Raw genomic sequence first — 25,351 nt, 5'->3', positions numbered from 1 at the left:
ATGAACAGCAGGGTAACTGCCCTGAGGCTTTCATACATTGTTGGATGTATCCATGGATTGCTACAGCCAACTGAGCAAAGGCTGCTGAATGAGGCTTGTTTTTTACCCCACTGGCCACCACTGTTGATGTCAGCACATAGCTGAGGTGTTGTAATGTTTTTACTCTGGTCAGGATAGAGGGGAGGCTGCCTCCTCTATGTGAATGTCCTTGAATGTTCTTCTCTGTCAGGTGCATCAGTCGTTGCAAGGAAGGCTTTCGAAAGGAAGGGTTCATAAATAATAGGATTGAGGTATTAAGAGGAAGATTTAATACCAGGAGATGGTCTGCAGTTTGCATTGGGGTGGTTGCAAAGAAGGAGTTGGGTGGCCAAAAGAAACTAACCAGAAATACCTGCATGCAGGGGGTTGGCAACAAGATACCAATATAACATGAAAAGGCTATTTGCTTGTTGTTTGTAAAACAGCCTTTACTGAAATCCATTAAATGTTATACTTTGTTTGTTTTGTATGATTTTATTTATTATAGCTATTATCATTTATTGTGCAAATTTAATTGTCAATTAAAATCAATGTTTTCCAGGGCTTGAAGACCTCCGGCACAGTGCCGGAAATCTGGCGTAGCAATATTTTGGTAAAGTGTTTTCTTTTTCTTTTTTTTTCTTTTTTATCCTGTTGCCACAGCAACAGGATTTAAAAAAAAAAAAAAAAACTGTAACCAGTCGTTTAAAGTGATCAGGGCTTAAGTATTCCGGCACCGTGCCGGATATCCGGCGTGCGGCGTTTGGCTGCGGAAAAAAAAAATCCTATATAAAAAAAAAGTCTTGATATCACTCGAGAGTTCATGAGTGTGTCTGCCAATGATATGATGGGAACTCAACTCTCCCTTTCTCAAACTAACATTATTAGCCAATCAGAAGTAAAATGGGGCGGGTCTTGGAAATATGTGCTTCAACCGAGTCTCATGCTGAATTGATACATCCCCGTGCAGAGACGTCACATAGGAGATAAGGATGGAGAGTAAATTCATGAAGCCCAGGGAAGATGCCCTCCTAATTGATTACGGATTAACAAATAAATGGCTAGAAGGATAGAAGAAATAGGGAAAGACGATAAGCCTTTTGGTAGCTCGTGCAAGAACTTAAGAGCAGCAGGTGCTTGCTCCTGCACTTTGTGCTCGAGAAAGCTTATCTATGTAACTAGCGGTGCAAAAGTGCTACCACGTCAAGAATCAGACACCACTCATAGAGCAGCTGTTTGCACTCTCCAAGACACAACATGATTACCAGGAGCAACAACCACAGCTGACGTACAGGCATCAATGGCTGACCGTGTGTGTGAAAATACGACTTGAAAATACGCGTGTGCACGTTCATCGCAAAACGAAATTGCTCTGACAAAACTGTCAATGGAGTAAAAACTCAACACAGGAAAGTGATTACAGCAATGCCTCAGTAATTATGCCTCAGTACTTCCAGTATGATCTAAAGATACTTTAGATATTTTTAATAATGAATGTTTAATAATCCCCAATGCACCACTGATCCCCCCCCCCCCCCCCGACGAGATACTGACAGACTGCATGCCTGGTTAGAGATGAGATTACAGTCAAGTAAGTGTGTGTGTGCGTGTGCTTTTACAGCTACGTTTGTGAGTTTGAGACCTGTAGATGTCCTGCAATGTCTTCCAGTATGATCTAAAGATATTGCTAATTTTAGATATTTTTAATAATAAATGTTTAATAATCCCCACTACACCACTGAATCTCTGCCCCCCCCCCCCGTCACACACGCAAAAAATTCAGGCTCAGGATTTTTCTCTGCTTCAACCCCTGGTTTTCTTAGTGGTTTGTAATGCCTTTGTGCCACATATCTGCATTTACACTAGTCAGCTCCATCGAGCTTCTCTGTTGGCATCAGTATATCAACAAGGCCCAAAGTGGAATGCATTTGAGAACAAGTAGCCTTAGTTCCCCATGTTGTCCTCAACTATTTAGCCAAGTAAAAATCCCCTGCTGTTAATCAGTTAGAGCAATAGAGGATCTCCCTGTAACCATCCTACATGCTATCTGGACTTCTGGACAAGAGTACAGTTGAAATCACTGCAAAGACTTCAACAAGCACTTAGTGTACGTTCTGGTCCTGTGTGAGAGGAAATAACTCTCCATAGCACCAGTTAAAGGTGGTATATAATTTTCATTCATAAAAGAAAACATAAAAACTCTGCACTGTGGAACCTCTGTAATGATATAGCAATGTTTGCCTATAATTTTCTCATCACTTTCTCATACTCATGCAACACATCTTATTGAGAATATGTCTGATAAAAAGTTACAAATGGTACTTGCAAAGAAGCAAAGGCAAAAAATAAGGTGAACCTGCGCCAACTGGGTTTTTATCATGGATATAACAGCATCCTGCTCAAGGGGCTTTCCCTTTATTTTCTGTTTTACTGCCTTTGGAGAAATTCACTTAGCTAAACAGTCCATCAGAGTGATTTCTCTTGCTGCGGAATATTAGCTCATTCGACCAAAAAGTCACCAACAAGGGCTGAATAGTGCCAATGATGCGGGACACACCGCAACACTGAGGCGTTCATTGATAGTGACCGACCTTGTCAAGGCTTAAATATCATATGTGTCTAAATGCTGGGGCAATGTTGGGGGCCTAAAGCCTTCAATCTACTCCTGATTATCCTGTGTAGTCAGCCTCACAGGTTAATCAGCTGTCAGGGTACTGAGAAGAGGTGGCTATGCATTGGCTTTATAGTAAACTTAGCAATCATTTGAGTAAATACTTTATTTTTTAAAAATATGCTTCACTGCATAACAATTCTTTTGCATATGCATGTTACAGCAAAGGGAGAGTTAATGGTAACAGGCATTCAGTATTTCCTGTGCAAACTATGCACTATTTAGGCTATGCCTGTTATTTTATCTTGATCATTATTTCTATGTGATGGGTTTTGTCAATGTAATGAACTGTTTAGTAGGTAAACCATACAGAGATATGAGTCTATTTTCCTCTACTAACTTTATCTGCCAGCCTTAATACTCTTATTAGCTTGTGCGTATGCATTGATACTGTGATACTAACTCTGTTTGAAACAGACTTAGAAATCACTACTCCTTCAATTATGATGAATATTGGAACTCAAAATCAAACAGGTCTGTGTCTTTTATTCCCTGTCGCAAAACCCAGTAGCGGTGTGGGAGGCATGTTGTGAAGTGTCATGAAATGCAATTTTTCACAGGATCATTTCACTTCCATTTATTTTCTTAGGCACACCTGCACACATGCTTTTTCTTCTCCCAGTGATAACTGCTTCAACACTGTCAGCAGGCATTGCTAGAGCACTGTTCTCTTTGGAAGGCAACATCACTGCAGTAGCATGCAATTAATTCCTGCTGTATAATTCTGTAAATGGCAGTCATCAGGAGACTAATCACAAGTTGTCAACATCTGTCTGTGCCGCGGTTATTCTGTCAATCATGCTCAACACTGCCAATTTTTCAAATGACTGGCCTTCACATGTCATATAAGCTTTTTGCCACACAATTTACTTGTTAGGACTCAAAATATGAAACTGAAAAATATGAATGATTGAAAGATAAACAAAAAAAAAAGCTCCTTTGGAAGAAAAAAAGTTACTGTTTATAAACAACATTTCAATAAAACCCCCCAAACATTGTCCACAATTATTTATCTAAACTAACCTTAGGGCCTTCTATGCCCTCAAAGAAGGCCCAAACATGTCAGCATTTCAAATGTTACATTTTGCTTTCTAGTGGATGGGACCAACAATATTTGCCCTAAGCTTGTAGTGTAACTAGTAGTCAAAGCAGTGAAGTTATTGTATCATGTCTGCAGCATTGTTTTTTTCAAGGCAGGCTGTCACAGAGAAGCAATTAATACAACAAAATTGAGGACTAACTCCAAGTGTTGAAAAGCATTTCAAGATTGACAATTATCAACACTATCTATGGATGATTAGCTGTAAGAAAACTAATAGGCTGTCCCACCAGAATTTGCTTCTTTTCAACTGACTAGTCATCTGCCTGGGCTAATGCTGGATTTGTTAGGGTTAGAAACCCTGCCTAGGAACCCTATTTTGATGATAGAAACTGAGGAAGACACAGCTCAGACAGTTTGGTAGAAGTTATTAACAGAAGTAATTTATTAAGTGAAATGAGTTATCAGTTGAATAAGTTGATTCGTCTAAACACTGGAAGGCAAGACATTAGTGTGTTTATTGTAGGACTTTTGGATGCCGGCTGGCTGTCGGGATGAATGTGGTAGCCTAGGGCTCGCTATTGGAGAAGCCCTGCATATTTTGTTTTTAAATTGGTGAGAATTTATACAATGCAAAAATAACAGATTTTATAACACACTGCCATATACTGTAAAATGACCCTAACCCACAGTTCTCCTACTGTCATGTGCTGTAATCAAAAATTTGGTAATACACTGTTAAATAAATTACAGTAGATGCGCTGGCGTCCCTGCTGCCAGTATGTTACTGTTTTTTTACAGTGAAATTCTTCACAGTGTGGTGAAGGTTAGGGGAAGATCATGGTTTAGGTTAAAAGGGCAATTTATAAGATGTGGTCACAGGAAACAGTAGTAGTTATGTTATGTCAAAGATGTCTATTATAATATGTACTGTGTTGCAGAGATTTTTACAGACGTTAACATGCTAACCAGCTAGCCCTGACTTGTCTGTGTTCTAGTACTATATTGTATCGCAAGATGCAATGGGTTGACAGTCTCCCATAGTTTAAGCTGAAAGTATGCACTATGCATGGGTGAGTTCAACGAGTAAACAAAATAAACTCTACAATGTCAATGCTAATTTCCCCCCTTAACTCATCACAAGGTACACTTCATTCAAACATGCATCATGACATCGTGATGGCACTTCTTGAAAAGTTAGAGGTTCGAGTTGTTTCATGAATGTTTGGATAAGATGGCAGATCAACTTTGATATCCGAAGTGCCATGCAGCAAGCATTGCTTAAAATAGAAAATCATTCTACTAGCACTACATTTAATTCTAAATACATTTGATGATGCAAAAATACGATACACACATAATTTTGAAAATGTAAGATTGAAAGAGAACATGTATTCATTTAACACAAAAAAAGATGATTCAAATACATAACAGTGTAATTTTTATAGTGACAATGCATGCAACTTTAGACTTTGACTGACAGCCAATAACAGTAACTCAGTCAGTGGCTCAGTCATACCACTTCTAAATGATGGCACACATTACAGTTATCTTTCCATCTGCAGTAATTTGAAAAGGAAAGACAAAAACAGAAATCTGAAAGTGTGAACATTCACAACTAATGGCCTTCAATGATCCCTAATGGGCTGGAGAGATCCATACTGCATTGTCCCTTGAATAAACTGTTTTCCCACAACCATATATCTTCTAATCATTTTAATGGCTTCCAGCCAGAGATTCAGTTGACACTGCTGCATCATTTATGTAGTCTCCACTGAGTTGGAATGGGGACTGGGTCTTGTGGTGCAAAAAATAAAGGTGAAACCCAGCTGAAAGTGACATTAAGCAAACAACCACAGAGGCTGCTACTAATATTTTTTACTTACTGTATGTCACCATCTGTAGTGAGGGATTTATTGGCATGTACTGTAGAGAGTAAATAAGTCTTCCCTCGTTCAACAGTTCACTGGTAACAGAATTAATATTTTATTAATATATTTTATTTTATTAATATTATCTCTGGCGGTGTTCGCCAGAGAACATTTTCTCATGCCATTTGCCATTTTCATAGGGAAAGGTGTAGCATCTCTCTGCATCATCAGCTGCTACAGCACATTTGCACATGTTCCTGACACCATGTGAGTGTGAAAATGTTAAATGATGTCAAATGGCAAGGCGGCCACATTGCAGATTTGAAACTGTGTAGAAATGCAGTTTAACTCAGGGAGAAAGATGCCCACTTTAGTGCGGTTCTAACAGACACAAACACTATCCTCTGAGGGAACAGTCCATTATTGCTGGTGACAAACATGAAAAGCAAACTGAGAAGCTCGTCGGGGAAAATGCCACTCTGCAGGAAAAACATTTAAGATTCTGACTCCCAGCAAGTATTTCTTCGGCTGCCCAAACATCTCCCCACATAGTGTCTCTTTTCATTAGTGCAACTCAGAGAAATGTCAAGTAAGATAACCCATTACCTTGACAACAACACATACACACACAAACACACACACACACACAAACACACACTCACACACACACACACATACACAACCCACCAATCTCCCTTGCTACAGAAGCCCATATATTACTTTTCAAGTGTGGTTCTATTACTTCATTTGCTACTACTCTTGCTGCTAGCATCAGCTCATCAGCTTACGTGCTGAGGAGTGACTTCCTGCAATTCTACTATGGGTGCAGTTTCAAACCACATGCCATCCTATTGTCAAATTGCACATGCTTTTCATACTGTTTATGAGAAAATAAACATGTTGTTGAAAGTGTCATATGATACAGGAATACCATTCTGTATATTTGTGGCTTCTTGAACAGATTCCGAAGCTGAATATGCAATAAAGGAGAGCATAGGAGCATGTCGCCCCTCAGAACAGAATTACAAGGGGCAGTGGTTGAAAAGTATCACTTTATGGCAAGGGTACTCAAATATAAATCTTAAAGGGTCACAAAGATTTTTTTCAATGACTCAAAGCTCGATGTATTGAGGCCAGTCAGCCCACATGCAATATTACTGTATAATATATATGTATGTATATATATGTATATATATATATATGTATATATATATATATATATATATATATATATAGATATATACATACATATATATACATACATACATATATATATATATATATATATATATATATATATATATATATATATATATACATATATATATATATATATATATATATATATATATATATATATATATATATATATTACATATATGTATATATATATATATATATATATATATATATATATAGAGAGATAGAGAGAGAGAGAGAGAGAGAGAGAGAGAGAGAGAGATATGTATCAGAAAAATACGGTGGACTGCAAAGCGAAAGCGAAAGGAAATGGAGAAAGGACTAATGAACGGCAAATTCACTTTCAAAACACTGCCAGATAGTTCGGTCAATAGGACAAAAGTTATCTGCACGTACTGTCGACATTTTTGAGCCTTTTATTTTCCTGCATGATTTGAAGTGTTGAATAAACATTTTCATAAAGAAGGCATATTTGCCTAACCCTAACACTTTCTTATGTTGTTAAAAGTATTAAGAACATGAAAAAATACATTAAGTTACATTTAGAACAGAAAAAAATGTGCCAAAAATGTTCCGATTAATTTGCGATTAATCGCGAGTTAACTATGGACAAAATGCGATTAATCGCGATCAGAAAAATTTATCGTTTGACAGCCCTAATATATATATAATATTATCCAGTATTATTCCATGTGGGTTAGGGTTAGGTGTTAGGTTTTGTTTTCATTCAAAACAACAACAAAAATACAAACTAAAATAAAATGTAATTTCCATTTTGACAAATTGAAATAGTTGAATAAAACAAAGTTTCTAAGTCTCTAAGTGAGCACTCTCTTGCTTTTTGTTGTTGTGTCATAGATGTGACAAGAATCCTGCTTGCAGCTTGATATGACGATTTCAGTGCATGTACTTTTGTTGTTCTTACCTCTGAATTTTGAGGAAATGTCTCCTCAAAATTCCTATGCTTCATCTCATAATGTCGTTTAAAATTGGAAATCTTCATCACAGCTATAGTCTCCTAGCATATTAAGCACATGGGTCTTGTGCTGGTTGGAGGGAGAATGAATGCTAATTTTTCAGACCATTCTTCTTTGAATTGCAGATTTTCACTGTCCACTTTTCTTTTAGCAGTGAACTAGGCTCCTACAGTCAATAGCAAACTGCTCCAAAAACGAAAGTGAAAGTTAAAAATTGCACTCGCAGCAGTGAGTGACCCAGCTATCTGTGTATCGTTGGCATGGAGACAAGTCCCGGTATACATGTGCTGACCCAACCAAAACACATGGTGAAGGAATAACAGTTCCATAGGGGGCCGCCTATTGAGGACCTCTGCTTTATGGAATATGCCGGCGTTTCACCATTATTGGGTGTAATTGTCCAGCAGATGAAATTATCAACAGCCAAAATGTCCAGTGAGAAATATGCAAAATACATTAATTGACTAAAAGGATATTGAATAAGCTTGGTGTGACATGAGATATTTTGACAATACAGTTTAATTAAATATAAACTAATATTATGCAACACTTTTGTTTTGCCACTGCTGTTTAGACATTGAGAGCTTCACTGAGTGTTTACTAATGTGCAGTTTTTTTTCTCCCTCAGCACCAACACTTTAAATCCGAGCCATCACACTGCCAGTGATTTCTGTGTGGTCCTATGTGGACAGGAGACTCTGCATTGCGTTTTTCTAACATTGGACTTGTGTAGAAGTTAAAATTATTCAACTCTTCAGAGAAAGTCATGGAGCTGCACCACTCATTAATGCCCTGACAACTTCAGCACAAAGCCCTGCTAGATAGGCGGCGTGCAGGCATTTCTACAGTGGCCGGGAGGTGCAAACCAAAATTAGAAATGTGAAACACTTTTACGAAGCTTGAGACAAATTTACATTTTGGAAAACATTTTTACATATCATAAAACAAAATTACATTACCGAAACAAATTTACATTTCAGAAAACACATTTACATTTCAGAAAACAAATTAACATTTCAGAAAACAAATTAACATGATACAAAACACTTTTACAAACACCGAAACACATTTAGTTTCAGAAAACAAATTTACATTTCAGAAAACAAATTAACATGATACAAAACACTTTTACAAACACCGAAACACATTTACGTTTCAGAAAACAAATTTACATTTCAGAAAACAAATTAACATGATACAAAACACTTTTACAAACGGCGAGAAAAATTTACAAGTGGTGAAACACTTTTACAAGTCCCAAAACAAATTTACAAATAACATCAACCGGAAAGGGAATGTACCAACTCCGGGGTTGAACCGGAAGTGATAACCCGGCAGCGGCCAATTCGAGTTGTTGGCTGTGTCCCAATTCAGGGTCTGCACACTTCGAGTGCGCATTTGAAGTGTGATTACATCACTATGCCGCGGCAAAGGGTGTCCCAATTCAAAGTGTTCTCATAATGCACCCCACAAATGCGCCCCCCTTTTACCTGTTTTTGGAGTGTGCACCGCTACTACACTTCGTGGTCTCATATATCCTAAGATTCATTGCGCACCCGAAGAGAATAAATAAATAAATAACCTCAAGTGGCGCAGATCTCGTATTTAAATGTAAGTATTGGGTATATACTTTACTCCTTTGAACATCCAACGGCAGATATGTTAAACTTCAAGGTAAAATACGTTAGTAATGCTCAGCTAAATGCCTTTGGAAGTAAAACCTTAAAGGCTTCACTTTCAAACGTTAGACGTTCAGAGGTTGACTTGTATTTTATATCTAATTGTGACTGTGGAGATATTAGAGACTTGTTTTACATAAATGGACCAAGATGAACAGATTCAGATCAGGCTGTGATCCCTGCTTTATTTCTAGACTGTAACACTGTAAAATCTAGTTAAACGTCTGAATGAAGAGTTAAGTTTGTGATTATCCTACATACATATATATACACACACATATATATATATATATATATATATATATATATATATATATATATACATATATATAGATATAGAAATAGATATATAGATATACATAGATATATATATAAATATAGAACCCTTTTGTCTGTTGACATAACACAAAATGTCTTTTACATTTCATTGTGTTTTAGGAGCAAACAGAGAGGATGAAGGTGGACACGAGGCTGCAGAGAGGATGGAGAGGCTCTTCTCTGGTCCAGAGGACAATCGTTACATTATTTCTGTTGTTAGTTATTTAATTTATGAGTTCTTTTTAAATTAGTTGTTCATTTTATTTAATTCATGAAATAAAATATTGTTCTATTGTTACACGTTTACAACTTAAGTATTATTTATGACATGCAGTAAACAGCATCAAGTGCTACTTTTCAGGAACAACAAGGGATTGAATGTTTTACTTTATTAACAAAAGTTGACGCGGCCTGCAGGGCGTACCGAAGTACACTCATTCGGTGAGACCGCAAAGGGCGGGTCCTTGAAGTGTGCAGACTCTGAATTGGGACACAGCACTTGTTGTTGTTGATGGAGTTCATGGTGAGTTCAAGATGGACAGCCATCGAGTGAGGTTTTGCCCGTTTTATGGACAACATATGAGCCGTTTAACGCGGTTTTGTTCTTCGTGTGGTCGGTCTTTAGAGTTTTTCAGGGGCATGGACCAGATCGACGGACCAGATATGCTGCAGCAGTGCATAAAATATTTTAATGAGGTACACTCGTACGCTGTAATCGTGGACATGATGTCATGTTTACACGGTGTTCACATCAGCTTGAGTTCTCTGAAAAGCAATCTGAATGGAGCTGGGTTATATTGCAGAAAGGATTACTCCTCTACTCCTGATGTGAACACCGCGTAAACATTACATCATGTCCACGATTACAGTGTACGAGTGTACCTCATTAAAATATATTTATGCACTGCTGCAGCATATCTGGTCCGTTGATCTGGTCCATGCCCCTTAAAAACTCTAAAGACCGACCACACAAAGAACAAAACCGCGTTAAACGGGCAAAACCTCACTGACATCTTGAACTCACCCTGAACGCCATCAACAACAACAACAACTCGAATTGGCCGCTGCCGGGTTATCACTTCCGGTTCAACCCCGGAGTTGGTACATTCCCTTTCCGGTTGATGTTATTTGTAAATTTGTTTTGGGACTTGTAAAAGTGTTTCACCACTTGTAAATTTGTCTCGGCGTTTGTAAAAGTGTTTTGTATCATGTTAATCTGTTTTCTGAAATGTACATTTGTTTTCTGAAATGTAAATGTGTTTCCTGAAATGTAAATTTGTTTCTGTAATGTTATTTTGTTTTATGATATGTAAAAATATTTTCCAAAATGTAACTTTTTCTCAAGCTTCGTAAAAGTGTTTCACATTTTGTAATTTTGGTTTGCACCTCCCGGCCACCGTACATTTCTCTGCACTGGTCAATACTGCTCCTGCTCTACTCTCTTCAAATCAAAAAAAGAACTGATCCTCAAAATACATTTCATGAATTTACAACATATAGCTTTTACGTGTTGTGTTGTGTATGTTTAACAAAGATCAAAGACAGCAGTGATACAGACACTGAAATGATCAATACAGATCGAAAGCTGTCCAGTACTTCTGTGCTGGTCTGTAGCACTCTCTGTCTGTACAACCCAACTACGTCTGGGCGCTGACAGAAGGCAGCCAGTGCTTCAGCTGGTGCTACTTCCATTATTGTTACTGTTATAAGGCAGGTGGACAGCTGGTCACAGGTCTGATGGTTCTCTGTTATTGATCCTACCACTGTCATGGTTCAATACTTAAGGATAAATTAACAATGTACAGCGCAGCGGACTGCAGTAGTATGAAGTCAGTAGAAGATTGGACAACCCATTGCTGAAAAGATATCTGCAAGTGTCTGTTGTGGTAATGAGTGTGTTAATAAATACAGACAGTATATCGTGCTTCAAAACTACTGCTACTGTTCCTGCTTCCTGCCCTAATTTAAATGCTCAAGCTAATGTTGTGTGAGCTCAGAGTGCCATGCGTTTAACTGCTCTTGCTTAATGGTGCAACCTGACACAAATAAACAGAAAGAAGAGACCAAATCATGCACACACAAAAGAGAAACTGTTTTTTTGTGTCGACATGGCTGATATAATGTATTATCATTGTGGTCTCCTTGAGGTTTACGTAAAGAAGTAACACAAACTGCATTTAATATACAATGATGACACACTGAAGGTACAACGTTATCTCCTAAATAAATAATTTACTTCTGTTGTCTAATCGTCTTCATGTGATTGGACAGACCTAGATAAGGGAGGCTCACACCTGATTGTGATGGGACCTGAGACATCTGTACTGGAATGACTGAACTTTAGGGAACTATCACATGTGGACACTATTTAAATTTACTTTTTGACATTACAGACATGGTCTGTTTTGTATAAATTTCGCTGATTTAATTGCCAAATCATAATATGAGATAGGAGACAACCAAATAATGTAACAAGAAACTTCATTTATAGTAGTGTATCATAATTAGTAATACGCGATCGCGGAAATTACAGCAGATTTCTCAGCCGTCCGCGGATTCAAAGACCTTCCGCGAAATATCACATTTTGCATGTAGTTTTCATCCCGGCCGCTAGATGTCGCTGTCAGACAGACTGTCAGAGAGCGGCGTGGAGACCGCTGTTAGCTCTTATGTTAGCTGTTAGCAGTTAGCAGTTAGCTGTTAGCTTTTAGCTGTTGGCTGCTCACTGTAGCACTGAGAGCGTAGCATCCAGGTTAACTGTTGACACATGTTACCATCCAGAGTGAGATACATGTCTGGGCTTTCCTATGAACCATTGTCGCTACTGGTGTTTGTATCACAGGTTGATCTGGACATCTCACGATTTGCCACAGCTGATTGACCTCACGCTGAGTTCGGGCTGGATGTCAACGTACTCTGCAGACTGTTTGACCAGCAGGCTGTATGACAGTGTACAGTTTTCACACATCAGCTTCAGCTTAATAACGATGTATGCGGCTTGGAACGATTGATTAGGGTGTGTGCATGATGCGCAAAATGACTGTTCAAAACACAAACTAGCGTCTTCCTTGGCGCATTATCTCTTCCACTTGTCTGTCTCGCTCTTGCGCTTCCTGCTAGAGCGCCCCCTGGAGGCCGTTAGCCCGTAAAAATCTATAGATGAGCCGCATCATATTACAGGCCGCAGGGTTCAAAGCATGGGAAAAATTAGCGGCTTATAGTCCGGAATTTACGGTAGTCAAGTGTTAAAAACTGATTCATTTTGAATCCTGACTATGAAGATGTAGAAGATTTTTTCTAATAATCCTTTACTTAGGTAATAATAATAATAATGACTGTCAGCTGATCGTCTCTAGCCCCCCCACAACCCTGCAAAGGATAAACATTTACAGATGATGAATTAAAACATTTTGTTACTCATGTTTCATATCATACATTCCTTTCCAATTTATTATCCACCCTGCGTCTTGGTAATTAACTTACTGCCATAGTATAATATGATAATGGTATAGCCTACTGTGCTCTGTGCACAACTCAATAAATGTGGCGGATTAAAATAAGACTTGTGGAAAAGACAGAGGTGCGGTGTTGTTTTTCTTCGTTTTCTTTTTTTTTTTTGTAACTCATTACTGAAATAACTGTTTCAGTTAGTAATTGAACTTGAGTTAGTGAATTTGATGAGTACTGCTTGAATAACTGTTTATGAAAAGTAACAGTATTTTTGGCTACTCCACTCACCTCTGGCTAACATTAGCAACTCATGCTGTGCCAGTCTGCACTGATACCAGAGGAATGGTACCAAGTGCAGCAACTTCACTGCTGGATTTTGGGCATCATATGTAGCATTGAAATAAGGAAATCTGGGCAAGAATCAGAAATAACAATGCAACATTAGATTAGCTAGTCATTGAGGCATCAGCAAACTAGCAGTGTTTGCTGTGTGCTTGCTTTTTTAAAAAAAGGACCATTATCCATTAAAATAGTGTTGTTAAAATGCTCTATTAAAGTTAAATAAAATGTTCAATTCCATGCCCCTCATTGTTGGCCAAATTTAGTTGTTAATATTTTCCTGTTATATCAAACATAGATATTATTGTCACAACACTACATTGGAACGACAGAGTTCTCATAATCCTTGGTTTGAGGTGTGCCTCTGATTAACAGTGTGTGTGTAGTTCGCCCCACTCCTCGATCCCAACAAGAACTGAGACTTTTATTAGAGACACACTCATTGCAACATTGACAGGCCTCTCATGCATCTTGAGTTGGCTTGCTGTTTTAATCAAAATCCAAATTCTATCTATATCAAAAACATAAAATTAAACTTAGACCCAAAAGGATGTTACTAAGTATACAGTCAGTGTAAATGGCACCATCTGTCTGGTGGTTTTGTGTCACTCTAAAGCTGCCGATTTTGAATGTGATTACAAGTCACACTTCAAACATATCGTTTGTGTGGAAATCATGATATTCAGAGTAAATATTGAGGAACCACTAATGGAAGCAATGGAAACATGGATGGCTGAGGTGGTGGAGGGCCACTGGGCTGTGAGAACCAGATTCTGCTGGCTCTAGGTAATAGGGAGGGAGAGAGGAACAGCTGGGCTGTAAGAATTCATGTCATGTTGGAGGCTGAACATCTGATTCTATGGAGAAGCTGCACATGACTCACACCACTGAATGCTCAGTGGGAAGCACAGAGCCGATGCAATTAGAACACAGGACACACATGCATGCACACACACAAAGCTCCGTTCCTCACCTTCAGACTGTGAGGTGCCAACAGAACAGAACCAACCAAACTGACAGTGGCCTTCAGCCAAATCATGCTTGATTGCATTTGAGTCCTGTCAGACCACAGGTTGTGTAGCTTCAAGCCCTCAATCCACCCAGTTAAAAAGAAAGCAAGTCTTTTTCAATAGATTAAAGCTTGACATTATTCATCCTAAATCCTCTAGTGGCTACAGTGTGTTAACACAAAAGCTACAGATTCATATCGCGCTGGTAAATGGCTGTTCTGCACGTAGACGAATATTCATGTGAAGCAAGTGTTGGAGGTGTGTATTGTGTGGGAATGTTGACATCAGGCTGTGTGTGTAGGAGGGCTGGTTCAGTCACCTTTACGCTAAGGTAATGCTTTTGCAGCTTTGCCTGACACATTTGTTTTGTGGAATTTCTGAATTACCTTTGACAGTTACAAAAGAAAATGATGGAAACTATATAAAAGATCCATATTGCAGAGTTGAGGCAATGATTTTATCGAGTGATTACATTATAATGCACAACACATTATATTTGTTAAGTATTAAGATTCAAGATGTTTATTCTTATTCCGATTGTACAAGTACACTTGAAATGGGCCTGCTTGGAGACTGCCTTACAGAAATAGTAATAATACATACATTGTATAATAATAATAATAATAATAATAATAATAATAATAATAATATTATTATTATTATCATTATTATTATTATTATTATTATTATTATTATTATTATTATAGTTATAATAATTAATCAATCAAAAACAGTTGGCAGAATATAAATAAAGGACAGCAGGGAAAAGGTGTATGTATACTATCTATACATAATTGTATGTACATGAGACACAAATATAACACAGAATGTGCAGGAAACAATGGTGTATTGTGGTTATGAAAATAAAAATAGTGTAAACATAAATAGCAACAACGCAAAAGGTATTAAAACTGCAAAAAAAAGTTATCAAAAACTGATCAAATCACTTTGATCACTTTTTTTTTGCAGTTTTAATACCTTTTGCATTGTTGCTATTTATGTTTACACTATTCTTATTAGGCTACTTATTTTTGCAATAACATCTGATTATGTGCCTTCCCTACAGACTCACAAATTCAACCTTTACTTGGCAGCTAGGCACATTTGTGTCCCCTAAAAGTCATCAAGGATTGGAAAAAAAAACAAAAAACATATGGATTACCTCTTGGTGAGTGATGCTTCCACATGACATTGGCTTCGGGTCGACCAACCGCCAGACACATAAGATTGATGTTGCTGCCCTCATTCACTGTGATGTTCTTCGATATGTTAGTGATCCTGGCAGGTACTGAGGGAAGAACAGAAAATCATGATTGACATTTTTAGCTTAATTAAAGACATGTGAGCAAAGGGCTCACTATTCCACATAATAAGAACAGTGTTGGGGTTAAAAATAACCCCAGGTAAGGGACTGTTGCCATGAAATTAGCTGACAAATTTGACAATTTTCTGGCTTGCTGTGGTGTTATGCATGATTGATTTTCTTCATCATATGTCCTTGCCACACTGCTCATTAGACAAGCATCAGTCTAATTTGGAGTAAGACATACTTTAGTCCCATCTCTCTGACTGGAGCAGCTCAATCTGTGTATGCGTGTGTGTGTGTGTGTGTGTGTGTGTGTGTGTGAACTCTTGATTAAGTGTATCCTGTGAGATTGTCGCTTCAAATCAAGGGTCAGAAGTTATCTTTATTCACTGTAATTCAACTCAATCATGGCAACTTCAACTGTAAAAACCATTGCGCAATGGATAAGACAGACTTCCATCGAGTAAAAGTATAATTTGCTTTTAATTGTAGTTCAATATCATATTCTACTTTAGTTTTACCTATTAAAAAGACAGGTTAGGTTTGTTTTTCAATAAAAACACGAATAACTGTTTAATAAAAGCAATCTTATTTCGACCCTTGAGCCTGAGTATTGTGTTCATGCCCAGTATTGTGCATAAACACAAACTTTCCTGTTTAACTTACAAAGTTAAACATTACCAAAACCAATCGGTGGCAGCTGGGAGTTGTATTAGATATATCACTACATTCAACGCTCAGCTTTTCAGACTAATCAATACATCGACAAACGACAACTACGCATTCAGTTTCTTAGTTTTGCTAATATTAATAAGCAGCATGTTCTCTATAGACCACTCTTCAAGAGTATTGAATATGACAATGAAAAGGAAATAGAAGAAATTAACTCAAGTAGTTAATTTCTTGGGACATTGAAATTTGAAATTGTGATATACGAATGTGAACAAGGTAATTTTATTGTAGCTACTACAACTACAACTTGCACAACACAAAGATTGCTGCAGGTATTACATATTTTAGTGGGCTAATGTCGGCAAGGCTAGGAAAGAGATCAAATTAAATATTTGAAACTGCAAAGCTGTTTGACATGTTAAGTATTGAAACCAGTTATTTTGACACTAAGGTGGGTTAATTTTATGACCTGCTGTAATATAGTCTAACCAATCAAGCTAAGCTCCCAGTGTTCCTTGCTGGCTGATCTGGGATCTGTCTAATTGCTGTCGGCCATCTTGCTGTTCGTGATATTTGGAGATATTGCCTTCCCAGCCCAGACACCAAGTATGCTGTGAACGTATGAGTGGGTTTACATTCAACTCGACTGTCCTGCATGAGGGTGCAGGTATTCAAACTGTTCAGGAGTCAGGTTTTGGTAAATGGTGGATTTCTGCGCCAATCAATGCACCCATTGAAGAAGACAGATTCCAGTTAACTGGATGGAGAAACAACCTGCAGGTCCTTGAGAGGGATTGTAAAGACTATAATCTTCTAAGAATGGACTTCCTTTGCTGTTTCATGGTGTGTATCTTTATCTGTCCAATGAAAGATAAAAATGTACACACGGATTTGCCGGAACAATCAATTCACCAATTTAACAGAAAAACTGGATTCTAAGGACTCTAAAGGGTTTGTAATATGTTCACACTTACATTATTTTAGTTCTTGGGGCAAATTTGTATACTCTATATCTAAACTGCAGTAAATGTGTTCAATAAATGCATGGTTTTGCAAATTCATCCTTGTGTTGAGCCTCTTTACTGGTATTTAAACCCAGGACCCAGTTGGCCTAGTCTTTTGATACTTCCCGCACCCATTATTAAAAACGCATGAGGGAACCGGAAGTGCAAAAATGTCAACATACTTAGGGCTCATTCCTGCCATACACTATCAGCAGAAGGTAAGATACTGGCTTGAACTGCATTATGCACAAGGTCTTACTGAATGTTACAATGTCCTGTCAATGTACTTATTGTAAGTTGCTTTGGACAAAAGCGTCTGCTAAATGCCCTAAATATAAATGTAAATGTAAATGCACATCTGCAATGCTGCTCAGGGTGTGTATAACAATGATATTGACAAGGCCAGCAGTCTGTACGGTTACTGTAAGCCTTCCTTTTCCATGTGAAATATAACATACATTGTTCATTTGAATCATCACTTGGATAGATTTATTTCTCTAAATATTTCACTGCTATTGTTATAGTTCCCTTCAGGACTAATAAGCTACTGTTCTTTTGTTTTCAATTGGTCACATAACTCTATAATTAGGACATTAGAGTTTTAGCTTCAAATTACATTGCACTTAATGTGAATAACAAATCTCATTTTCTAAATTGATGTGTTTCTAAATAATATAAACCATATGGTATACAGCAGCGGTCCTCAATAGGCGGCCCCCGGGCCGCATCCGGCCCACCGGCCTCCTGTTTGTGGCCCCCGAACTATTATTCCTTCACTATGAGTTTTGGTTGGGTCAGCACGTGTATACCGGGACTTGTCTCCATGCCAACGATACACAGACAGAGCGCAACTTTTTACTTTCACTTTCGTTTTCGGAGCACTTCGCTTATTCACATTTTGCTGGTGGTAAGAGATTGAATATGGCGTGTTTCCAAGTAAACTGTTATGACAAAGTGGACAATGATAATCGGCAACTCGCAGAAATACGATCTTCAAAGTTGCATTTATTCTGCCTCCAACCGGGACAATCTCCACGTACCTGACAGTGCAGCGGTTTTAAATCCTTCATCTTACTTTAACACTCGCGTAGTTTGACAAATTTTAGCTAACGTTAGCGATCTCATGTATATGCAATGTTGCATAGAGTGTAACGGACGGGGAGTTTCTCCCGGCAAACACCCTTTCACTCACGGTGCCAACATTTGTATCCTTGTTAAAACACCATTTAATCACAGAACAAATGACGTGAAATAACCCACAACCATCTTATATATCATCTTATTCACAAACACATTCACGAACCATAATTACACCAACAACAACAGAATACCCAAGATCCATTGCGCCACAGTCCACAAGTGGCGTTACAATATGCCAGGAGAAGCTGTGATGAAGATTTCCAATTTGAAACGGCATTATGAGACGAAGCATAGGAATTTTGAAGAGACATTTCCTCAAAATTCAGAGATAAGCACAACACAAATAAATGCACTGAAATCGTCATATCAAGCTGCAAGCAGGATTCTTGTCACATCTATGTCACAATGAAATAAAAATAATGCATGACTGAAGTGATGGACACAATGTTTGAAGGCAAACCAAGAGAGGAAATATTCAACTACGTATTTTAATTTATGTTAAAATGGAAATTACATTTTATTTTAGTTCATATTTTGTTGTTTAGAATGAAAAGGACATTTTGTTTTGAATATTACAGTATTATTGCATATGGCCTGACCGACCTCAATACATGGACCTCTGAGTCATTCAAAAAAATCTTTGTGGCCCTTTTAGATTTGTATTTGAGTACCCCTGGTATACAGTAATATAACTCAAGTAATATGTCAGATACAATTAAATAGTCATTGAAAAAAATACAGCAGGATGTTTTTAATTTTTTCACATTTTCATATCAGTATAAATTAACAGTAATGCATAACATTGCCATAATGTGTGGTCTGTGCCAGGGGATCAAAGCTGGAGTGACATGCTACTTTGCATCCCACTTTGAATTTACCAGTTTAATTAGCATGCATTGTTACAGCCAGCCCAATTGGTTGTTTAAGGACACTGAGTGTGTCCTTAAATAACCAACAACCAGTTCTCTAAATACCACACAAAAACTTGCCGCTGTCATTAAACCTAGTTCATGGAATATTTATAACTAGTGACATACCACTCACTCACTTATGTAAACTGATTAAGCCCTACCCCAAATTCAAATATATATATATATAAATATATATATTCTATATATATATTTTTTTAATCAACTATATTTCTTTTTTTTCGATTCAATTTAAATAGTATGCAGTATCCTTAAGTGCAGTTACCTCTAACTACTGTGCCACTTCTTCTCAGACATTTACACAGTGGCGATGTACCTATTCATTAAACCGGATTATACAACAAGAAGTTATCACACCATAAAATGTTTTACAGGAAAAACAATTATATGCAACACTCATTCAGTAGGAGCAGAGATGCTGAGTTTGTTATAACCGCTTTTACTGCAAGGAGACTACATTGCTTTCATCACAACAATTAAACCTGCTGGACAGTGCATGGTTTTAGAAATAGCATCTATAAACTCATGTGCTGTAATGCATATATACAAAGTACACATACTAACATAATACCACTGGTTATCACTAACCTTATTCTTCTTCACTAATGAAAGGAATTCACTGTTTTCCCTCTGGTTAAAGTTAAAGAAGAGATAACATAAACAGTTGTAGCATGTTTTCTAATGCAAAACTGATTTTTGTAACATCCATGAGGCAGTTGTGCGTTGTGCCTCCCTGATATTGTTGACTTGCTCAGATTGTATTTATTTCATAGTTTTTCCTTCATTTGTGTGCTTCTACCAGGGGTGAGCAGGCAATACAGATAACATTACTATTTTTGTTGTTGTTTTTTTTTTTGTTTTTATTCTGTTATTTTCAACTTTATTGTACTGTAAATGTTTTAATTTGAAAATTGACCACAAGGAGTATGTTTCTCCTGTCTCTGACTTCCTGCCTGGCTCGATCTGCTTTGTGCACCTCCCTGCAGTATCATTGAAGAGTAGCCAGCAATAAAGATCTGCTAATTCATTATTGTTAGTTATTTACTTCATTAAAAACTTGGCAAAAAAGTGGCAAAGTCTGGAAATATTGGGGTTTTCTCTTAATGCTTTATATTCATGTTTTTATTTTAATGCTATATATGCAGTATATAGCAATGGAACGTGCAATGGTGACCACATGAATTTCCCACTTGAGAGATAATAAAGTTTACCTTGACCATGACCTTTTTTCACCAGCAATAACTCAACGCGACACCCAAAACAAGATTTCTGAATGTGCAAATACAAGGGACGGAGGAGAGAAAATAAACTTCAAACCACAAATATTAATTTAGAAGCTGCAAAAGAGCTGAACACACAGAAACACAAAATTGAAAGTCTTGCAACAGTATTATTACTATTCATTTTATTTATATAGCGCTTTTCAATGACCCAAAGTCGCTGACATTCATTCATTCACACAAAGTCATACTGGTGGTAAACTACGATAGTAGCCACGGCTGCCCTGGGGCAGACTGACGGAAGCGTGGCTGCCATTCAGCGCCTATGGCCCCTCCGACCACCACCTCAAACATACAGCAGTCATACACATTCACACGAGGCAAGGTGGGTGAAGTGTCTTGCCACAACGACACAAGGACACAACGACCATGATGCAGTTGGCTGTGCGGGGATCGAACCGCCGACCTGCTCTACCACCTGAGCCACGGTCGCCCCACATTACCCAACATTACTTTGTCATTTTCCTGCTTCATAGTTAGTCCAGACAGCGAAAAGTAATAGGGCTTTTCTACAGACTTATTTTGACTCGAGTTGACTCGACATGTCAGCCTAGCATGGCAGGTTGTTGCGTTTCCCTTACAACAGGGTCTAACCATTTGAAGGTGTATAAGTAATGATGCTCTGGTCTTGAGTAGTGGTCAAAAGAGTGTCTGCCTCCTAGTATTATTGAAAAAAAACTGCTAACAAAGGTCCAATTATTTGATAATAAACACATTCAATTTACTATAAATCCTTCACAATAAAAGCCTTCTGTTATTAATTATCAATAAGCTTTTTTTATGTAACAGAAAAATGAGGAGTTACCAGCAGTAACTTAGTGGCATGGTATGACTCATCATGCCTATAAGGGGAAAAGCTCAATTATGGTAGGGCTGGGTGAGGCCACTCTTTGAGCTTTCAATTGATGACAGGTTTGCAAAGAAAAATGTGTAAGAGTGAAACATAAAATCAGTGTTTCACTTTGCTGTGCCCTCTCTCTCGTCTCATATCACTACCAACATCACTGATGGGTGTGGTCAGAAATGTGCTCTGTTACACCTATAACCTTAACCGTGATGTCACATTGTACTGACACACCCATCCTCATCATTGTATCAAGGTGAGAAGTAACAGCACTAAGGCATGAAGAATACAAGTTGTTAAGTAATTGTTTTTTTGTTTTTAGGCTATTGCTTTGCCTTCCTTCCCCTTCCTTCTATTTACTAACTAAACATTTACAAGCAGGCCCCTTGGCTATGTTTAATTTACCAAAATACCTAAAACAACAAGTAACAGGCAAGTCATTACAAAGCGAGCTTTCAAATGTTAAAAGCTAGACTAAGTTGTTTCACTTTTTGCAAACTCTCAGCATCTTTTTTACATGAACAGCCAATAGGAAGTCTTCAAGAAGTGGATACAAAAGGTTCACTTTGGAAAAGTGCAGTGCCCTGCTTTTCTCCAGGCAAAGTGGTGAAAGTTGACAAAATGTCAACTTCCAGCTATCTTCCAGCTATGTGGCAACAATATACAACAAACCTAGAAAGCCAGTGGTGAATTTACCAAGCATACAGTGTCTGTACATGCTGTTGGAAAGATTATCTGGCCTAAATTTCTAAAATGATCAAATTAAAATGGAGCAGTATGTATTGTACAGTACACCTACATGACCTGTTTTGATAGAGGTGATTGTTAGATAGAAAATAGCATGGTGAAGGACCTATCTTGTCAGTGAAGAACATTGCTTCTCTGAAAAAATTCTGATCGGAAGAAACTCTATTGACAGTATTTTTAGTACCTACACATCGATAAAAAAAATCACACCATGGGAAGGAGGGGAGCATGTCTTATGTGGTAAATTAAAGTACCTAGTGCAATGTGTGAACAGTTGTTGTGTAGGGCTGAGTGGCAGATTCCAACAGCAACGTTATATCACACAGAGTTTTTTCTCCATATGCTGTTGTATATCAGCCATTGTCTTCCAGCTATGTTGGCTTACACCACTAAAACAGCCAAAGGAAATCTGACTTTGGAGGTGTCTGGGCCCTCACTTGGATCTAAGCCCATACATAAAATGAGGAATTACGGGGTCTAGGATCTCTGCCAACAGTAGAGTGAGTTTGTAGGATATTAGGACAAAGACAACAGCAATGTTTTCCATGTATTTGCCACTTTAGATCAGCCGTGTTATGTAGAAAATAAGCAAAATCTTTTAGTGACCTGTTGGTAAGAAAACCACTTTTTCCTGTTGTTTGTCTGTTGACAAATGTAATGTAATCCCTTAACAAAACATTAATTTCATGATGCTTTGAATAATTTTAACGAGAGTAATGTTGTGTATCATGTGCACATGATAAAACAGCTTCTAATATTTTCCATAAACCTAGCCCCTTAAGATAACTGCAAAGTGATCCAATTTGAACTCTTGCCAAACCCCTCATGGTGAAAAAATTCAGTGACAAGGCTTCCCCACAACCGTCTTCCGTTTACACCAATTGGACTAACGCCACAGAACTAATGTGGTAATGATTTACTGAGGGTCAAATGCAACATGTGGCACCTTTAAGAGGCTCTAAATAGGTAGAGGTGAAGCGCAGTGGTTTGAGGACGCAGCAGGCACCACTTTCTCAGCCACACTGACCTCTGGCAGAGATGAATGAACAAGCATCTGTGTCCAGAGCAGATGACAGCTCTTCCAGCTTGATAATGCCAGTGGCCAGGTAATTAAAAATACAGCTCCCCTGCCACCAGGGCTGCTAGTGGATGTGACTGGGGGCCCGGGGACACGTCACTCTTCATGTTGGCACAACCAAGGTGTTGCAGCTAGTAATTAAGTAGAAAATGGAATCAAGAGGCTGCCCATAGAGGAAAAGGATGTTTTCTCTGGATGTTTATTTAATGTCACAGCTCTTCTGATGTCATTTTATTTTCTTTGTAATAATATTTTGTTTTCTACTGTCAACCATCATTGTGCTGGTAAATGTGCTTCTTTCACAGGAGATTCAGGGTAATAGTGCAAAAAATATGTAGGTATCTGCAAGGCACAAGAACATAATTATATAGTAAGCATTATTACTATACCATACATGTCTGTCAGAATATGATTTATACATCTAAGACAATTCTCCACACAGACAATGCACTGGGGAATGAAAAAATACAGATTTCAAGAAATCAGGTATGAAGGGTCAGGACAATTCAAAATATGATGTTTTTGCAAACTAGGCTTTAGAAATTAAAGTCCTGCTTTTCTCCTTGGAGTCCTCCCTACCTAGAGCAACTGGTGAAAGAGGTATTCTATGCTAAGATAGCAACAAGTGTAGGAATACACTACTACAAGTCCTGCCTTAACTTAATAAAAAACATGTAACACATGTATTTACAGCAAATTCGACTTCAGTGTAAATGGACACATGAATAAATCAAAGTATTGATTTTATGTCCCCTTTCAGGGTGTTATATAATTTAAATCACATTACTGCATTAATATGCACACAGCATTACATTCACAAGATGAGCATATGTATGTAAAATTTTGCACAATTGGCAATCTTGGCTACAGTTGTCAAATGAATGTTATGAATGGCCCAAGGGGGATGGACCTAGGCCAAGACTTTGTGGAGCACAAGGCTCTTTGCTTTAAAATGCAATTGTGCTTAAGACACACTGTGGTGTTTATATTGGTCAAACATTCCTGTGTTGACTGCACTGGTGTTACTCTATTCTGCTGTGGATTTTTGAAGAAGCATTATGCTGTTTTTTTTTCTGTAGTTATGTCTGTTGCCCTTTCCGCAGAATTTATAGCCCTGTTTTTAATTGGTCGTTGGTCGTTTTCTGGTTAATTGAGTGTGTTTTGTAGATTATTGATGGTTAAATGTTTATAATTAGTAGTCTGTTGTATGTTTAGCCTCTAAGTGCCTAAATAGTGCCTATAGAAAAGAAAAGTTAAAGGACACAGAGGTGAAGTTCACACCTTGACTCAGTATTAATGTTGTGAGGTGAGAATGACACAGCCCGTGCTGATCAAAGAAATGTCCAAATAGGTCACCTGTGAAAGCAACTTATTACAGTCCAAATAATACATTATTACAGCCCCCTTTAGGCACTGACCTCTAACGGGCAGCAAATGAGAAAGTAAGGTTAAGCATTATAAAGAGCGCAGAAGTCCACACATGGAGGAGAAGGGTAGGTTCAAAGAAACGAAGGTCCCTTTCCTTTCACCCAGGAGACTGCTGTTCATGTCCAGCTTGAGACCAGAAGTAAACATTGTTGTAAATTACCTTTGAAGTAGAATTATGTCAGGTAGATAATGTAACTGCAGTTATTGACGTAAATCAAGTTACATAAAATCCATCAAACCATGACATTTTCCCAAACTTAAGAAGTAGTTTTGTTGTCTAAACCTAACCAAACATCAAGTGTACAACAAAGGTCCTAAATGCCTGTTGCTGATACGGTTGCAGTGGTAAAA

The 25,351-nt window shown here is 37.8% G+C and overlaps 1 protein-coding gene across 2 annotated transcripts in view; it reads right to left on the bottom strand.

Annotated features, from left to right (window-relative positions):
* Positions 1–25,351, bottom strand: part of opcml (opioid binding protein/cell adhesion molecule-like) — a 626,228-nt gene that overhangs the window by 133,625 nt on the left and 467,252 nt on the right. For both annotated transcript variants that reach the window (XM_030437862.1, XM_030437861.1), the window contains one exon: positions 15,735–15,860. In XM_030437862.1, the coding sequence (XP_030293722.1) occupies positions 15,735–15,860 (126 nt within the window). The remainder of the gene's footprint in view (positions 1–15,734; positions 15,861–25,351) is intronic.

Source organism: Sparus aurata, chromosome 13 (assembly GCF_900880675.1).
Source record: "Sparus aurata chromosome 13, fSpaAur1.1, whole genome shotgun sequence".
Classification (NCBI taxonomy): Eukaryota; Metazoa; Chordata; class Actinopteri; order Spariformes; family Sparidae; genus Sparus; species Sparus aurata.
The sequence above is the reverse complement of the archived record's forward strand: the minus strand, read 5'-3'. Positions and strand labels throughout refer to the sequence as shown.